This window comes from Hippoglossus hippoglossus, chromosome 7 (assembly GCF_009819705.1).
Source record: "Hippoglossus hippoglossus isolate fHipHip1 chromosome 7, fHipHip1.pri, whole genome shotgun sequence".
In the NCBI taxonomy this organism is placed as follows: domain Eukaryota; kingdom Metazoa; phylum Chordata; class Actinopteri; order Pleuronectiformes; family Pleuronectidae; genus Hippoglossus; species Hippoglossus hippoglossus.
Genome location: NC_047157.1, coordinates 23,695,084 through 23,712,877, shown reverse-complemented (window position 1 = coordinate 23,712,877; position 17,794 = coordinate 23,695,084). Strand labels below are relative to the sequence as shown.

Genomic DNA, 17,794 nt, shown 5'->3' with positions numbered 1-17,794 from the left:
AGGTTAAATGTTTCTCTGGTCCTGTTTTAAAAAGCAGTAAACAATACAGCTTGTTCTGAATGAAATCTTGACACTCGAGAGCCTAAAAAGACACTTGAATATAAAAACGTATGTAAAAGCGTCGACACAGCTAAAAGCTGAAGCTCCCAGAGCGACACAGTGTTGACGTCTACCGACAGACTTGAGTCCTGTTTAGTGTTGAATCTTCACACAATCCTGTGACCCTTCTCCTCTGTGAGCGATCAGAGAGTCGCATTGAGCGCCTGAACGAAAACAGCAGCAGACTTGTTGATGGGATGAGCCCATTCCGGATACGTGTGCAGGTCGAACATGGCGACGCCCCACGTGTTCACGGCCAGAGAGACCGAGAGGATGCCCAGGATGTTCATGACGAAGCCGGTCTTCACCTGAGGAGAGACAAGGGTGTCGATTAGCCGCAGTTTATGAATCGCGTTAGCATCGAGGGCCGCCGCGATGATCTCACCATGTCTTTGACCATGAGGTGTCCTGATGCGAAGGCGATGGAGTTGGGAGGCGTGGACACGGGCAGCATGAAGGCATATGAGCATCCTACTGTGGCTGGTATCATGAAGTACAGAGGGTTCACTGACACATGAATAGCCTGCAGAGACAACCACAAACACATGTTGGGGTCAGGATATAGGTTATAGGTTACATCACAGCCACATACAGTGCCTTGCATAAGTATTCACCCCCCTTGGACTTTTTCCCATTATGTACTGTTACTAACTGGAATTCAAATAGACTTAAATAAACTTTTTCCCGTTTGATCAACAAAACATGCATAGTACTTTGGAGGTGCAAAATAAATTTTATTGTGACACAAACAATAATGAGAACAAAAAAGTTGACATCTGTTGGGTGCATAAGTATTCACCCCCCTGTGTCAATACTTGGTAGAACCCCCTTTCGCTGCAATTACAGCTGCAAGTCTTTTGGGGTATGTCTCTACCAGCTTTGCACATCTAGAGATGGAAAGGTTTGTCCATTCTTCTTGGCAAAAAAGATGAAGCTCAGTCAGATTGGATGGAGACCGTCTGTGAACCGCAATCTTCAAGTCTTGCCATAGATTCTCTATTGGATTGAGGTCTGGGCTTTGACTGGGCCATTTTAAGACATTAACATTCTTTAATCCAAACCATTCCTTTGTAGCTCTGGCTGTATGTTTAGGGTCATTGTCCTGCTGGAAGATGAACCTCCGCCCCAGTCTCAAGTCTTTTGCAGACTGCATCAGATTTTCTTCAAGGATTTCCCTGTATTTGGCTCCATCCATCTTTCCCTCTATTCTGACCAGTTTCCCTGTACCTGCTGAAGAGAAGCATCCCCACAGCATGATGCTACCACCACCATATTTCACTGTTGGGATGGTGTGCTCAGGGTGATGGGCAGTGTTGGGTTTTCGCCACACATAGCGTTTTGCATTGAGGCCAAAAAGTTCAATTTTGGTCTCATCTGACCAGAGCACCTTCTTCCACATGTTTGCTGTGTCTCCCACATGGCTTCTGGCAAACTCCAAACGGGATTTTTTATGGATCCCTTTCAACAATGGCTTTCTTCTTGCCACTCTTCCATAAAGGCCAGATTTGTGGAGTAGACGACTAATAGTTGTCCTGTGGACAGATTCTCCCACCTCAGCTGTGGATCTCTGCAACTCCTCCAGAGTAACCATGGGCCTCCTGGTTGCTTCTCTGATTAATTTTCTCCTTGTCCGACTCTTCAGCTTGGTAGGTTTGCGGTTGTGCCATATTCTTTCCATTTTCTTATGATGGATTTTATGGTGCTCAGAGAGATGTTCAAAGCTCTGGATATTTTTTTATAACCTAACCCTGCTTCATATTTCTCCACAACTTTATCCCTGACCTGTTTGGTGAGCTCCTTGGTCTTCATGATGCTGTTTGTTCAGTAATGATCTCCAACAAACTCTGAGTCCGTCACAGAACAGGTGTATTTATACTGAGATTAAATTGCAGACAGGTGGACCCTATTTACTAATTATGTGACTTGCAAATGTGACTTGTGAATGCAATTGGTCACACCAGATCTTTGTTAGGGGTTTCACAGTAAAGGGGGTGAATACATATGCACTCAACACTTTTCAGATTTTTATTTGTAAATAATTGTGAAATCCATGTAATATTTCCCCCCACTTCCAAATGATGCACTATTTTGTGTTGGTCCATTACATAAACTCACGATGAAATAAATTTTAATCTGTGGTTATACCATGACAAAATGTAGAAAAGTCCAAAGGGGGTGAATACTTATGCAAGGCACTGTAGCTTCACAGATTATCTCATAGCTGCACTGTTTTCAATCAGACCTCACAAACACCCAAGAGAATTTTGGGTGTTTAATGAGCATGAGAAAATGGGGGGGATAGGTTTTTGGTTCAAACTCTTATTTTGTATAGAAAGGCTATGTTGAAATCCATAAAACGTGCTTTATATTCTAACGCAGATCGAAAGCTGTCTAAAGAAACTAAATCTGTTGCACTAAGTGGAAGGAAAAATTACAAATATGACGTCTAGAATCTTCTATTTGCTTATTGACACCGTTTCATACATGTTATTTAAAAATCACATAGGCTGCATATTGTAAGAAGTAAGTGAGAAAATGTTTGTGAGCTTGTTACCTCCTCCAAGGAGGCAGTGCTTTCGTGTGCGCTTGTCTGTTTGCTAGAAGGATTACGCAACAAGCTACTGAAGGGATTACCAGGTAACTCGCTGGTGTGGGTCAGGAAGGAACCGATTGAATTTTAGTGTGGATATGGATCATTCGTCTGCATCAAGCCAAGCTGAGTCCCCTCGTCCGTTCACCTGCCTGCCTCTGCTCAACATCTGCAAATCCTTTATCCGAACATTTTATTGACCTCTTGTCCGTGTCTGTGAATCTGGGTCCAGCCGAAAAAAACTATAACCTGACACTGTTGGGCCTTGGCGGAGATATATGCTCTCTGACCGCCCTTCTAGTTTTCCCCTATGTGATTGTTCCGCTCATCCAAAGTCAGCTGCGATTGGCTCGAACCCCCCACGACCCTCTGAGGATGAGCAGCAGAGCTAATGAGTGGACGGATGAATGATCCCTTCAGGGGAAATTCTGGGTGATTAAGGTCCAATATATTTTCAACTCAGTGACGAAGCTTTTCTATACGTCCTGTAAACGATTGTTTGAGTTTGTGCTTTGCAGAACGAAAGCTCCGGATAATAATTAGTGAGAGCAGCAGTTAATGTCCAACAGGCTTCAAACAGAACATCTATTGCAAGAGTTTAACAATCCCACTAAGCCTTAGACCAACATCCAGCATGAGTCAGCAAGAACCCGTGTTCCCAGCTCAGTTCATCAGTTTCCATTGCTTTGCTCTCGCCCTGTTACACAGCAGGAGCATGTGCGTATGTAAATAACTCTGTCTCTCTTCAAGTCGAAGTCCAGTCTTACCAGTTCAGCAATGACGGGTAGGAATATTATGATCGTGGCCGTGTTGCTGGCGAACTCAGTGAAACAGGCCAGGAAAGCAGTGATCAGCATCACAGCTGCGGCGGGGGGGACCTCGGCCAAAGGTTGGAGGTGGCCCCCGATCCAGGAGGCGAGGCCGGACTCCTGCCAAACGCCACAAGACAGGGGTCAAGGGTCAAGAATCAAATCACAACATAACAGAGACAAACGGAGACAAGGACCCAAACAGAGCAGAGCCTCTTTCCTGTCATATTCTATCTTGTTTTGTAAAGCACTTTGTTTTGAAAAGTTCATTATTATTTTTAATATCTTCAGATTAGTATTATTTGTAGTTACTCACTGCACATAAACCCTTTAAGACATATTTAGTTGTCTTCACACTTTGGTTTGTGTAGGTTTATTCACAGTAGATGTGTGGTAGTGGAGTGTAGGTGAACAAATAAGCTCTCGGGTTTCATTACAAGATCAGTATTAATATTATTTATGTTTTCAGATGATCCAACATCTTTACCTCACAAGCTTTGGCCATAGCGAAGCCGCCTCCGAGCAGGAGGATGATGTTCCAGGGAATAGAGTCCTGGGCTTTCTTCCATGATAAGAGAGGAACGTAACGAGTGTTGGAAGCTGAGGAAAACGTGGAAGGATAAAATACAATATAAGTCAAATATAATTCAATATGAGCTTGTTTCAGCTTTTGGAAAAGTTTTCCATAATTTACTTATCCTTGGAAATATGAAAACATAGCTGGTGTCTGCTGATACAGTGTGAGATTGAATCTATATCCCGTTTACATCCTGTAAATACAGTGGATGCTTTTCTGCTGCTTACAAATCAAATTAGGAGCTGGATTAATTTCCATATTCAAATCAACAACAGAAACATGAGAATCAGCTTCTTTTTTTACTTCAAGTATTTTATTATTTTTGCTGTCATACTATATTTTTAACACTTCAATAGTTTCCTTTTCAGCTTCTACATTTTGCTGAGTTACAACCAATTTTCCACTCTGCTAGATATTAACGTTCTGCTCTATTCTAAAAATCTGACCTAAATTGAAAGAGACAAACGAACCCCACGATTTGTTTTTTTGGCTCAACCCCAGTGGTTTATTTGACCAGCTGAGCAAAATATATACACCCACACGTGTCTCTTGTTACATGCAAGACACGTGCGCACTCACACACACACACACACACACACACTTAAAAACCTCTGTGACAACATAACTTTGAGAGCTTACTCTAATCACAGAAACAGAGGAACCACAGTCTCACTGCAGACTTTCTAATCTGCATAATTAACATTCCTCAGGTTATTTCCCGTGTTTAGCATCAGCTGTTCCAGAGACACAGACTGAATGTCTCTGAATCTCTCTCAAAAACTTAATCATCAATATCAACTTCTGACCCGACCTTGAAAGGTCAGGAGCTGTTAATTGGTCGTTTCCAGCTGTTTCGTCATTTTGATTTTGCCCCTTTAAAAAAGAGAGAGGTCACTGACCTTGAGGGTCGAACCACCAGCTCAGAGAAGGTTTCTGCGACGGGAAGAAGAACAATATGGACACGATGATCACACCAGTGACGGCATCTGAGACGTACCTGCAGGACAACAAGAGGAGATCATTAGGATCATCAGCAGGCGACTCAGTGTGTAAATTGTGGGATCATTTCCTAATAGAAAAATGTACTGTAATTGATAATAAGTTAACTACGCTGTGTTTTCTTACCCTTTTTTAAAAAACACAGACCAGCCGGTGATAAACTTGGGATCTCGTGTGAAGAGGAGAACAGCGAACAATACAAAGAAGAAAGCGATGGCTCCCTGTGCGAAACTGAGAGTGAGTAAAAGAAGCAAAAGTCAGTAAACGACTCTGTGATAAAAAATAAAAAAATGGCCTCATTCGCCGTCTGTTGCATGAGATTTGCAGACATACACGAGTCCTCACTTTATGGGCCCTAGTTTCCTGTAATCGTCCTGGATTAGAGCCTGGGCTCTGGCCTCGGCCTGGGCTCTCCGGTCGTGTCTTTGGATGCACAATCTGCAAAACAAATACTGTGAGATACACTGTATTTCAAAAGGAAAACAGTAATTCTGCCTCACAGTATTTATCCTGATATCCAGAAATGACATTTGGCCTTTACCGACAGTGACAAGTGTCATTTTCATTTCAGACATGTATACCGTGTGTTGAGTCCCCCGTAGAGAAAAGCAATCCACAACCATCCCACAGACAGGAAGAGAAGCATGAGTGGGAACGCGAACGCAAACCAGGAGCCAAAGTTGATGAGGTCACATTCTGGAAAGTAGCTGTGAAGCAAAAAAAAGGGTTTGTCGTCAACTAGTCTGAAAATGACCCAGTTCTCTGTTTAAGCGCTGCACAGACGTAAAGGTCACCTCTTCAGCTGTCCAATCAGGATGAGGTTCGGTGCGGTGCCAGTGAGCGTGGCCGTTCCTCCGATACTGGCTGCGTAAGGAATACAGATCAGGAATCCTTTCCACACCTTCAGCTGATACTCCGACTCAGATCGGATCTCCTCAGCCGTCCTCACGTCAGTCGGCTCCGTCCCGTCCGTCCTTTCAACGTTATCGGACACATCGTTGTTTTGCATGATTTAGTTTTATTGCCTGGTTCAGCACTTTAAAAGGAAATAGTTTGACATTTTGGGACATTTGATCCCATTCATGTCCGTAACAGCTACGAGTCATATCTTATAATAATAGAAATAAACTTTATTTACACAGCACTTTCAAAACTGTAGAAACCAAGTGAAAGCATTGACAGCATTAGAACACAAATATGTGTTACAGACAAGAAAAGAGTGAAAGTAAATCGTTTCTAGTCTTTATGCTAAGCTAAGCTAATTTAGCCAACAGCTGGCTCCAGCTTCGTATTCACCCCACAGATATAAGAGTGATTTGAATCCTCTCATCTAACTCTCAGCAAGAAAGTCACCATGTTTATTTTCAATTGTCAAATGATTCTTCTTCTTCTTACCCGTCTATCGACAGCAGTTGTTTTTCCAAGGGCACGACGGGCAGCGAATGCATCTTTAAGGTGCACTGACCTGAAAGAAAGTTAAGTTAAGTTAAGTTAAAAACTACGACTAGAATAACACGGATCTCCAAACGTGAGTGAAAGTCTTTTGTGCCTTTAATACACAACTGTATGTCAATAAAGCGTCATTAATCAATCACCACTTGAATATTGACTAACTTGGTGTCTAACGACTCAGTTTGTTGGAAAAAAGGTTCAAAGTTTGCAGCTTAGATTACACATTAAAGGCTCGTGGGGACAGAGTTAGCACATACATGTCTGCAGGTTTCTGATGTGTCATTTCAACAATAAACAAACATTATTAAACCTGCATGTATGGATTTTGGTGTAATTCCGCCTAAAATGAGAAAACTTTGGCCAAACAAACCAAAACAACGAGTTGGAAAATGCAAAAACGTTCCGTAAGAGCTCAGGGGCTTTGCAGACATGGTGATTATTCTCTGTGGGTTAATCACCATGAGTGACATCTTTTTTAAGAATGTTGGCTTAGTTTGCCAGTAAAACTATAAAAAAAATCCAACGTACCATTTACGATATCGCTGTCTGAATCCTCTGTGGACTTGCAGTTCTTCTTCAGCGTCTCCAGGTCTCCGAACAGACTCTCCAGGATGGCGTTGGCGATGGGAAGCATCATGGCCGTCGTGGCCGTGTTGCTGAGCCACATGGACAAGAAGGCTGAAGTCATCATCATTCCAAATATGAGCCTGGAAAATAAAACGATTCCCGATCAGATCAGTGACACCAATCAACACCACAGCCGCTCACTTGAACCTATGACTTTTAAGAGGATAATAGAAAATTCTTAGTGTCGGTAAATCACACAAGAAGACAAAACCATGTCTGTCTCTCGATGCTTTCACACTTCAAACTTTCTTTCATGGCTCTCAACTCCAACTCCATGAAGACTGAAGACATAAGTATTAAAATTGGGTCCTGATTATGTAGGGAACTGTCTTGTTCATTTCTGGACTTGGTCTTCTCGTGTCCTGACAGTGAGATAAATACAGAATCACCAGGCGTGTCCTTAAAACATTATTCCAGCAACGTTTCTCTCACCAGGCTGGTTTTACTCCCACAATGCTCAGGACCTTCAGGGCTATTCTGCGATGCAGGCCCCACTCCTCGATGGACGACGCCATAACGAGCCCGCTGAGGAAGAGGAAATTGGTCTCGAGGAAGTACTGAGGGCAGATCTTTTTCGACGGAATGATTCCCAGTGTTGGGAAGAGGCAGACTGGGAGCATCGCGGTGACGGCAAGAGGAAGGGCCTCCGTGCACCAGAACGTCGCCATCAGCACCACCACGTAGAGACATCTTCCCTCCTGGAAGAGAAGGAATCCCGTGCAGTCAACCGCACAAACAAAAAGGAGACGGCAGATGATGGACGACTGGTGTTTGAGTCATCTGTGTGCACAAGAGGCCTTTTCTGTGTTTTTTTTACCAGGGCTGCAAATAAAATCAATTTATTCCACCCTTTAATTTAATTGATTATTTAATTCATTAACCACTGAAGTCAATGCAATGTCAAAAAATTGTTTCAGTTTATCCATCACAACTCACCAGAGTCTCAATAGGATGTTTTCAGTTTGACTGTTTTGTTCAATACAAAGTCCAAAACTAAAAGATATTCAGAGTTATGAGACAAAGAGAAATCCTCTTATTTGAGTTACGGGAAACAAGAGAATATTTGTTATTTGATAACTGAAAATACGAATCCATGTTCTAAATAGCTGCTCGTCTTGATTCTATTCAATTGTTTCAGCTCTAAATGATTAATACGATGCACATTTCTTTATTCTTGGAAAACTCTGTCACTCCTCCTGTTTCTGACTAATGACAAAAGGGTCACAACCATGTGGATCAATTTTTCTACGCTTGTGACATTTCTTGCACATACTTCAATCTTTCATCCTTTACATGGAAAATGCATACGTGAAGAAACGCCACTCACCTTTTCGGGCAGAGTAAAAATCAAAGGCAGTAAGATGAGCGGCGTGAGCAGCAGAATCAGCTGCTTGTGGACGCACCACAGCTTCTTGGACACGACAGAGATTTTCATCTCCAGAGGAAAGTTTGTCTCCGGTTGAGGGGAAAGGAGCTGCAGACTGCCTGAGAGGAACCTGCTCCGCTGCACTTTGAAGCCCAGAGCTGGAGTGTGGAGAAGATTAACTATAAACTGAGCTACAGGTTAACTCCTCGTGTGGTGGTGTCAAATTGTTAAGAAGGGCAGAGTCAGGCTTCCTGTCAGGTTTCAACATGACTGTCTCTCCCAGACCGGAGGAGTGAGGCATCTTCAGACACACACACACACACACACACACACACACACACACACACACACACACACACACACACACACACACACACAAACAAACACACGCGCTCAGGGATTATGTTAATTTTGTGTCACTCTTTGTCAGTTGTGCTGCAAGATTAGTAACTTAAATGCTAACACTTTTAAAAAATAGGGAAATTTAATCCAGGCCCTGCACATTGAATGGTCAAGAGGAAAAACATATGTTGTATTTGCATTATTTTATTCTAATGGTTATGACGTAGCCCAGGATAATGATAACATGACAGGTAATGTGTTAATGTGTAGTTAAATGCATGGAACTTGGAAGGATGTGTTATCGGTCAGGATTCATGGGGCGGATCCAGGAATTCTTTTAACGTTCTTTAGCTGGTTAAAATATAATTTAACCAGAAACTTCTGTATTCTGTGAAAAACTTTGGTCACAAGTAGGTTTTAAAACATCTTCTACATATTCTCTTGAGTAAACCCTCTGAAACTAAACTAAATAATAACATATCTCGCCTGTGAGAACTCCAGCAGTCACGCCACATGCTCATACTCAGAACTTTCACTCTTTAATCCTGGATGCTGAGGAGTCCCCCCCCCCCCCCACCGACGGACCGCCCTGGACACGATTTGGCTCGACTGATGTTTCAGCTCGATCAGAAGCACCGCCACCTTCTCCTGACCCCTGTAATCTGAACACACTCGCTGTGTAAACCTGGAGCCAACCTGAGTCTTGGCAGCCGTGTTAACATCACTGTGTGTGTGTGTCTTCATCAGATGAGCCAGATCATCTTTTTCACAGCAGACATTTTGACTTGATGTGTCGTAGCAGCAGAGACACAGGTGGAGCTCACTGACACGAACCGTGGCTCGGGTCCAACAGTCACTGTGAGAGAAGCCTGTGCTTTAATTCCACTGCACTGGAGGATCCTGCTTTATTCAGTAACGAGTTATTATTATTATTATTATTATTATTATTATTATAAGTTGTTTCATAATAATCAATTAGAATTTCCTCAATGTGTCAAGAACCAGGAATTATTCCTTCAGTGAAAATGTAAAAAACAAACAAACATCACATCTCACAATGTTAAAGAAAGTGGAAAAAAAGAAATCCTGGATCTGCTACAAAATTCAACGGGTTCTTATTTGAACTATAACGCATCCATGCAGCAACAGATCCATACAGTCGATTTGTGAGTAATCTTGCTAAATAAACCAGCCAAAAACATAGATTGCAGAGAGAGTGAGTCCACAAGCATAAAACATCATTAGCTTAGTTATACAATATACCTGCCACACACTGATACTGGAAAAACCTATATTATAATAATTGCCATTGCTGCTCCCTTCATCTCTATCAGACATTTTCTTTGGATTAGATATTTTAGATATTGATGCACTTCTATATATATTTTAGACACTGAGTTTTCTTATGAAAGATGTAGATATTGTTATTTTGTTGACATATTATGTTTTATTTCCCCCTTTTGATAGTTTTTCTTCATTCTTGCTGAGAGTTGTCACGCCCTGTTTATCCCTATGAGGTAAATTGTGATTTACAAATATGTGCATATACAATTAAAATGTGATTGATTGATTTATTGCTTCTCAAAAGATCTAAACACAAATCATCGTGTCAACAGAGACTCTTGACTGTGTTGTGAGGGGTGTCCAGCAGGTGGCGCTCTGTGCATGTTATTCTCCACACTGTGAGCCTGCTGTGCTGCTCTCAATGAGGCCCCTCACTCCTCAGTCATCTCTGATCAATATTTACAAGAGACGGTGTTTCCTGCTTTAATCTGACTCTGTAAACCAAGAGGTGAACTCAGTGGTAGACGACCCCCCCCTCCACAGGTGTCTGCTGGGTAAAAGCTGCGGGAGTCCTTCAGAGAGCATGAATACATACTTTCACATCTTCACATCTTACACAGGAACCACGTCAAGAGAATAAAAGTCAGACACTGATAACGATGGTTGAGATGTTCATATGATAACGTTAACACAACATCAGATAAATGGAGGGTTGCTCATTGGTGTGTGTGTGTGTGTGGTTTCACTGGTTTCAAAACATGGTGTCAGGAAGTAAAAGTGCAACAGGCAGAGGGTGAAAACCACAAGGCACATTTGTTATTTAACTTTTATAAATGGCACAATTTACAGCAGTAGAATACTTACAATTTAATTGATAAACAGTTTAGTTTTAAACCCAAGATTTTATTTTTAAAAAGTGGAAAACGTCAAGATTCAATTTTACATGTGTTTTGTGCGAGTGGTTTTCGTTCGTCCTCTCACATCCTCTCATGTCTGTTATAAAACGAGAACAGAAAAAAAGACTTTGTGGAAGCAAGTAAAATACAGCGAATAAACAAACGAAATTCCTTCTAATTTCTTTTTTAGAGGATTTTTCGGTGTATTTACACAATCTCTTGAGTGTCCAATCAGAGGAATGCGCTTCTTTCCCTACGTTTCCATCGTCTTGAAGTCACGACACCAATCACCTGAAGGATCGGAGAACAAATCAGTTAAGGCACTTGTTGGTTTGGAAAGTGCCCCCCCGCTTTGTGGAGGCGAAAAAACAAAAGTCCACGAGCTGTGAACAGTCAGAGCAGGAGTTAGATAGTTAGGCCCCAGTCTGTCCACAGACATGAAAACTCCCACAGGCGTCTTATCGTCAGAGGTGTCAGATTCCCACACCGGTCAGGATTACTCAGAGTTTCACGCTGAACATAAAAGAAACTTAACCAGCCTCTGATTTCAATTCAATTGTGGTCTTGCTTTCAAACACTTAAGTGTCAGCTCTGTCACTTATATATGTTTTGGGACACTGAAAAATATGAACGATAATATTGGATTGGATTTGTATTTTCTTCTTTCATTTGTTATTTAAAGTTTGTGTTTTTATATTCAGGTTTCAGAACACTACAGTACAAGAGGGTACACTTGTTGTTATTCTGTTCTCTGTATGGAAGAAAAAACCCACCAGCTTCAAATTTGAGAGAATTTACTGCTTTTCCACTCGATGTAATATTCAAATTGTCTTCAGCGTTTGGTCCGTTGGCTCAGATGTGACGATATCATCTTGTACTTTTGGAATTTGAGATTGGCCAAATTATTTTTCTCCTTCGACCGATAAATAAAAATACAAATAAATGACCAAGCTGAATAATCTTTACTTGTTCTCATTGAATATTAATCTCTTCCTATGAGTAAAACATGTGGGTGTTCCTCAGGGTTCCAGTTTAGCACCGTACGCTTCTACAGAAGTCTGTGTGTTGTGCGGCTGTACTTCCCCATTAAACCATTCTTTACTGTGAGTTGCTGGCTGGAACCACAGCTTTTCTGGCCAATCAAGAGGAAGAAATATAAGTCATAGGTTTTAGCCTCGCAGGTCTGTGGTTTAACCACCAATCGAGGACATCAAAATGTCCATGTGACACTTTTGAAAAACCGCCATTTGAGTTCTATGATAACTGAAGTAATTATAACGGGGAACCAAGGAGGAATAAGATGAAGTTTATTTACCCAAACGCTGATTATGGATAAAAAGACTTTGACAAGGCCCACTGTCATATATCCCAGAATGCTCCACAGGACTGACAGCTCCATTACTTGTGCATTGGGGGAGGGGGACCCAGTCGCAGGAGTCACAGAATCTGGGTTTGGACAAAATAAAAGATGAAAGCTGGAGAAACCAGTGCATGAATTTGATGTTTCGGTCCAAACTGATTCAAGTGTATCACAGCATTAACCTTTGTTTATTTCTCAGTGATGTTTAAACATGTCAATCTATATTTCTTTGATTAGATGAGAGTTTTAAAAATCTTTGCTCACACTGCTGGTGCAAATTTGTTCAGTGGGTGGGATGTATGTAAAATGCATAAATGTCACAGTGGAAAGGAAAGTGTTACGTGTGTTTGAGGAGATAATCGTGTGTTTCCTGTTCTTTTATGTGGCTCCGCCGCCTTTGTTGAAATGAGGGTAAAGTCACCAAGTTTGGGACTCACTTGTCACATGAATTGAAAACATGACGTTGTGTTGACTGTCATATAAACCGATTATATCGTGTTCTGAATGTTGGTGCATCTTTAAATCTTAAGTCATAAAAAATGATGTGATACATTAGAAATCCAGATTTAAATAGACAATAAAACAGTATCAGTGAGAGTGGATTATGATGAAGGAAAATAAAACTCAAGACGCACCTTGAACCGTTAGGTAGACCTCAGAATTCAGGTTTGTACCCCCTATATTTGCACTGATGAAACAGTCGTATTTGCCTGAGTCTTCGGGCGTCACGTTGGGAAGCAGCAAACTGTATCTGTCCCCGAAATCTGCCGTACGGCCGAACCTGTAGAACTGCGTTACATTTCCCCTTTTTTTCCTCCTGACAATGCCATTTCTTTCCTGGTTGTTGAGCTGTTAAATTTAAAATAAGATAAAAGCAAATTTCAGAAGTCAAATCAAAAGAATAGCAGAAAAAAAGTATTTATTTATTGACTTGATTGTGGATAAAACTCAGCATAATCGCCTGAAATGGGCGACTGACCTTGTACCACACCACATTGATGAAGTCGATGCTTTCAATGTCATCATAGAGACACGGGAGTGAAACGTCACCGCCGCGGTCGGCTTGAATTCCTGCCGGACTCTGGGTTGTGTAATGCACCAACAGCAGCTGAGAGAGTCACAGCACAGTGTTCACAGAGCACGAATACAGTTCTCAGATTCAATGTTAACACAGATCTAGATAAATGCAAATTATCTCTAACACAACAAAGCTGCAACGTGTTCGGTCTTCAGGGTGCTTGTTTGTTTTTAGAGTTTTTGGAGGGGAGTTGATTCACCTGTTCTAACCTCGCCTCCTCTTTGTACAGCACCACAAAAACCATAAACAACCAATTAATCAGACTTTATTTGTATTGAACGTTCCACACAAACAATGTAACACAATGTGCTTTACGGAATAAAAGCAATGAAAGCAACATCCTCTGCACCCACCTTCATCCACACAACAATATAAACTGGAGGTGAAGCAACCCTGCTGTAAATCTCACAAATTTGAAATGAGGAAACACCAAACGAAAGGAAACAAGGGAAGATTAAATGATAAAGATTAAGTAATAAAATGCTAATAGAGCTGTTAAAGGGATAAAAATGATAAAATAACAGAGAAAAACATATGGATTAAATAATCAAATGCAAAAAGAGACGAGAAAAAGACAAAGGTTAAATTATGACATGTTAAAGTAGATGTGATAACGTGAAACATAAAATAAAGATAAGATAATAAACACAAGGAGTAAGTAGATTAAAAGTAGGATGAGCAAGTCAAATAAATAAGTGAATAATAAAAATAAAAGAATAATTAAATATAAGCAGTATATAATAGAAATAAATTAAATAGAATGTAATATAATAAAAGTAAATATAAACTATATGTGAAATATTCAAATTAATTTAAATTTTTTATGTTTAACTCACCTTAATGAAGAAAAGCAGCTGTGGCATCTTTCACGTTTCTTCTGCAACAAATGAAGTTCTCATTTACAGTTTGTCTGTTTTCCTGTAGAAGGAAGTGAGAAAAAAAAGGTGCTTGTACTTTTTTATGACCGCATGAGGTTTTGGGTTTGTGTCACTTCCTCCATGTCCACATTTCAGCTCTGAACTTTATTTTTTTCTAAAAGATTTTGTGTTGTCTTTTAAAAGTTCGGCAGCTTGAAGAGTGAATTAAGTCGAGAAACTTTAAACGTGAAGTTCAAGTGACTTGTCACGAGGCTCCTGCTCAGCCTGTGAAAACACTGGTTTTATCATCTGTGGCTGTGGAGGAAAACTTTTTGAGTTTGAAAAATACAGATTAACCTGATTTCTGTCCCGACCCATTGGACAAACTGAGGTCAGGGGATCTCAACCTCAGGTTCTTTACACTTTGTGCAGGTCCACATCTCTGGTGGGTTAACTTCTCACCTCGGTGCAAATAAAGATGGAGGATGCTTCTTCACTTCCTGCCACTGTACAAAAACTGTCAATCGTGCATTTTCATCCCCTTTTTATAGCATCAAATGAGAAATTAAAACCAAACTTACTGGAAAAATTAACCCTTGAACAAACATCAGTGTGATAAGAACTTTACTATGACAGAAGTTGTACTTTGACTTTTTTAGTTCGGTCCATGTCCCATCTACTAACATGGAAAGGGGCACATCATGCTGCAGCCAGCCACCAGGGGGCAGTCAAGTTATTTTGGCTTTACTTTTGGGATTTATTATGTCATCGGTCTATGAGATGTGCATGTGGGGGGAGCAATAACAACAGTTTTTAAAGGACCACTGCGAAGGATTTAGTGCCATCTAGTGATGAGATTGAAGATTGCAACTGAATACCCCTCCCCTCCCTCCTCCCTCCTCCCTCTCCAAGAGAAACTACGGCTGCCTTCAGGAAACAGCCCTCTCTAGAGCCAGTGTTTGGTTTGTTCTTTGTGGGCTGCCGTAGAAACATGGCGTGCAGCGTGGAAGACGACCCGCTCCAGAGCTAGATATGAAGGGTTTACTTTAATGTTACAGAGATACGACAATTTTTAGTTTGAGATAATTATACACTTATGATGATGTAATGATGATAAGAGCTCAGACCTAAATCCATCAACACAATACGACAATATAACATTCATAGGAAAAACTTGAGAAATCAGTATCACTCACCAATGTTTGATGGGTTGAATTTAAAATGGATTTTACTTGATTGGTTAGTGAGGGCTTCCTCCAAGAGACACACACACACAATCACACACACTGACACACACACACACACACGCACACACACACACACACACACACACACACACACACACACACACACACACACACACACACACACACACACACACACACACACACACACACGCACACACACACACACTGTACGTTATGAGGCTGGCTCATCCTGTTGTTTTCATCTCAGGGAACTCCCCATTGTCTCCCTTCAAGCATATTATTTGTATGTGTCGCTCCCGTTGACAAAGGAGGTCGATATATGGTTATTAATAGCAGAGCGTCTTTATGGAAGAGGAAAGACTGAGGTCTTTGGATTCCACCATCTGCATTAAACAATGCGTCAGTGAGCAGCTGCTGGCACAGCGAGCTCCAGCACAGAAATGTACTGATGTTACGACAGAGCATCGGTGGAAATGAGGCGTTTTCGGCCACTTCCTATTGGACGGCGGCGACTGCAGCTGCGAGCGGTTTTAAGATTTATGACAGGCACTAATCTCAGCATGAAAAAATAAATGGCAAATGCAAAAGCATGTTACACCACATTCTTGACATATCTCTCAGTTGTTGGTCAACACAGGTGCCGGGATGTTCCAGTGCTGCTTTTAGTTAAACATCTTAATAAAGCACGAGGGAGATTTACTTTTATACAAACTACGTGTCAAAGGAACTCAGGAAATGGAAACAGTATGTATGCATTGTGCGACTCATCAGGGTTGTGATTCTCCGATGGGTTCGATCGTGGGTGCGAGTGTGAGTTTTGTGCGCATGTGACCTGTGCATGTAAGTGTTTGATTGTGGCTCTCGGTGTTGCAGTTACAAGGGTGTTGCACGCCACAGCGAATCCCCGAGGTTGTTAGCACGCCCAGCTGCCGGTGCAGGGCTCCATGTTTCTGTCAGCGAGCTTGTTCTGCACACTCTTTAGCCTCTGATTGAGGAAATCCTCTGACTGTTTGCTCTGTTTGCTGAAATCAAACGTCCCAATGGTTCCGCCGTCGCTCCCACAGGCCCCGTACACGGGCACTTTCCCATGAAGGCTGTGCATGTTTACTGGGGTGTGACAGATATATGGCTCTTTGATGAACCGTCACAGAACCTGCGTCTCTGTGCTGGACGAGCTGATAGGTGAAGCCTCTACGACGGTAGTTACAGCGGAAATAGCTTCACTGAGACCCACACTTACAGACCTAGGAACAGTTTTTATCCAAATACCATCAAAGCACGTCCTGGTTTAAGTGCAATAACTTTTTATATTATATTTTATAATTACCTCCTCCAAGGAGATTATGTTTTTTCACCCCCGTCCGTTTGGCTGTTGGTTTGTTTGTTACTCGGATTAAACAAAAACTCCCGGAGTGATTTCCACTAAACTTGGTGGAAGGAAGTGATCTGGATCAGGAAGTATCCTAATCTTACATTGTGAGTTTATTCTTGACCTTTCTGCCGATTTGTCTGGAAATCATTCATCGATCATCATGACAAAGATCAGGTATATTTAAGGCACTGATATTTATATAAGTGGGTAATTTGATTGAATTTGACGAGGCTGTTGGTGGAGGTATGCGCTCTACTGAGTGCTATTCTAGTTGCATATGCTTTTTATGTGTGTATCGGTTGTTTTATCTTTCAGATTTTTATTATTTTTGTATTACAAAAAACAACCACAGAAATAGAAATGGGCCAAACTACAGGGAAACAATTCACACATTAGAAGAATCAAGTTTTTAATCTGTTACTTGGATGATGAAGAAAATTATCTAAAGAAAGAATGGTTCAGATTTGTTGTGATGGCTACAAATCACTAATAAAGAAGTTTTAAACCTTTTATTTTATGAATATATTTTAGATATTTCATATTTCTCTTTTTTTCTTTTTTATATAACATTGCTCTTATTGCTGAGTTGACCTTGTGTTAACTTACATATGAAAACACAACTTGAAACTTGCCTTGAAATTCACATCGGGAATCAAATTTGTTCAGTAGTTTTCACATTTTTTATTGTGCTTCAGTGCAAATTTGAGGCACTTTACCAGAATATTTTTATTTTTTATTTTATATATTACATTATATTATATTATATTTATATTTCAATATTTTATTTTTCAACAAAGACTCTAAATTCAGAAGGAAAGATTGCACTTGTAGATCAAACTTTCTACATTATCACCACTTTTCATACTTTCAGCATATTT

The 17,794-nt window shown here is 41.0% G+C and overlaps 2 protein-coding genes across 2 annotated transcripts; both read right to left on the bottom strand.

Moving 5' to 3' along the window:
- Positions 1-242: 242 nt before the first annotated feature.
- Positions 243-8,826, bottom strand: slc13a3 (solute carrier family 13 member 3). The gene is made up of 13 exons (XM_034591016.1): positions 8,481-8,826; positions 7,586-7,851; positions 7,055-7,233; positions 6,470-6,539; positions 5,869-6,048; positions 5,656-5,781; positions 5,420-5,512; positions 5,201-5,305; positions 4,975-5,072; positions 3,986-4,098; positions 3,457-3,618; positions 485-622; positions 243-407 (listed from the first exon to the last, which is right to left on the bottom strand). Exons 1-13 carry the CDS (start codon positions 8,586-8,588, stop codon positions 243-245), a joined length of 1,803 nt encoding a protein of 600 aa, XP_034446907.1. The 5' UTR covers positions 8,589-8,826.
- A 2,286-nt stretch (positions 8,827-11,112) lies between these two features.
- On the bottom strand, positions 11,113-14,422 carry LOC117764886. Its single transcript, XM_034591017.1, has 5 exons — positions 14,316-14,422; positions 13,381-13,509; positions 13,037-13,250; positions 12,357-12,487; positions 11,113-11,332 (listed from the first exon to the last, which is right to left on the bottom strand). Exons 1-5 carry the CDS (start codon positions 14,340-14,342, stop codon positions 11,273-11,275), a joined length of 561 nt encoding a protein of 186 aa, XP_034446908.1. The 5' UTR covers positions 14,343-14,422; the 3' UTR covers positions 11,113-11,272.
- Positions 14,423-17,794: the final 3,372 nt, after the last annotated feature.

Bases quoted from the DNA above. Each gene is read 5' to 3' on its own strand.
- LOC117764886 (XM_034591017.1), bottom strand. From the start codon at position 14,342: ATGCCACAGCTGCTTTTCTTCATTAAG. The intron at 12,488-13,036 runs GTGCGTCTTGAG...GTCCAAACCCAG, and splicing joins GGTCTACCTAACGGTTCAAG to ATTCTGTGACTCCTGCGACT. The intron at 11,333-12,356 runs GTAAATAAACTT...CCGATCCTTCAG, and splicing joins TATCCATAATCAGCGTTTGG to GTGATTGGTGTCGTGACTTC.
- slc13a3 (XM_034591016.1), bottom strand. From the start codon at position 8,588: ATGAAAATCTCTGTCGTGTCCAAGAAGCTGTGGTGCGTCCACAAGCAG. The intron at 6,049-6,469 runs GTAAGAAGAAGA...TAACGTTGAAAG, and splicing joins CAACTGCTGTCGATAGACGG to GACGGACGGGACGGAGCCGA. The intron at 3,619-3,985 runs GTAAAGATGTTG...GGCGTTTGGCAG, and splicing joins CTATGGCCAAAGCTTGTGAG to GAGTCCGGCCTCGCCTCCTG.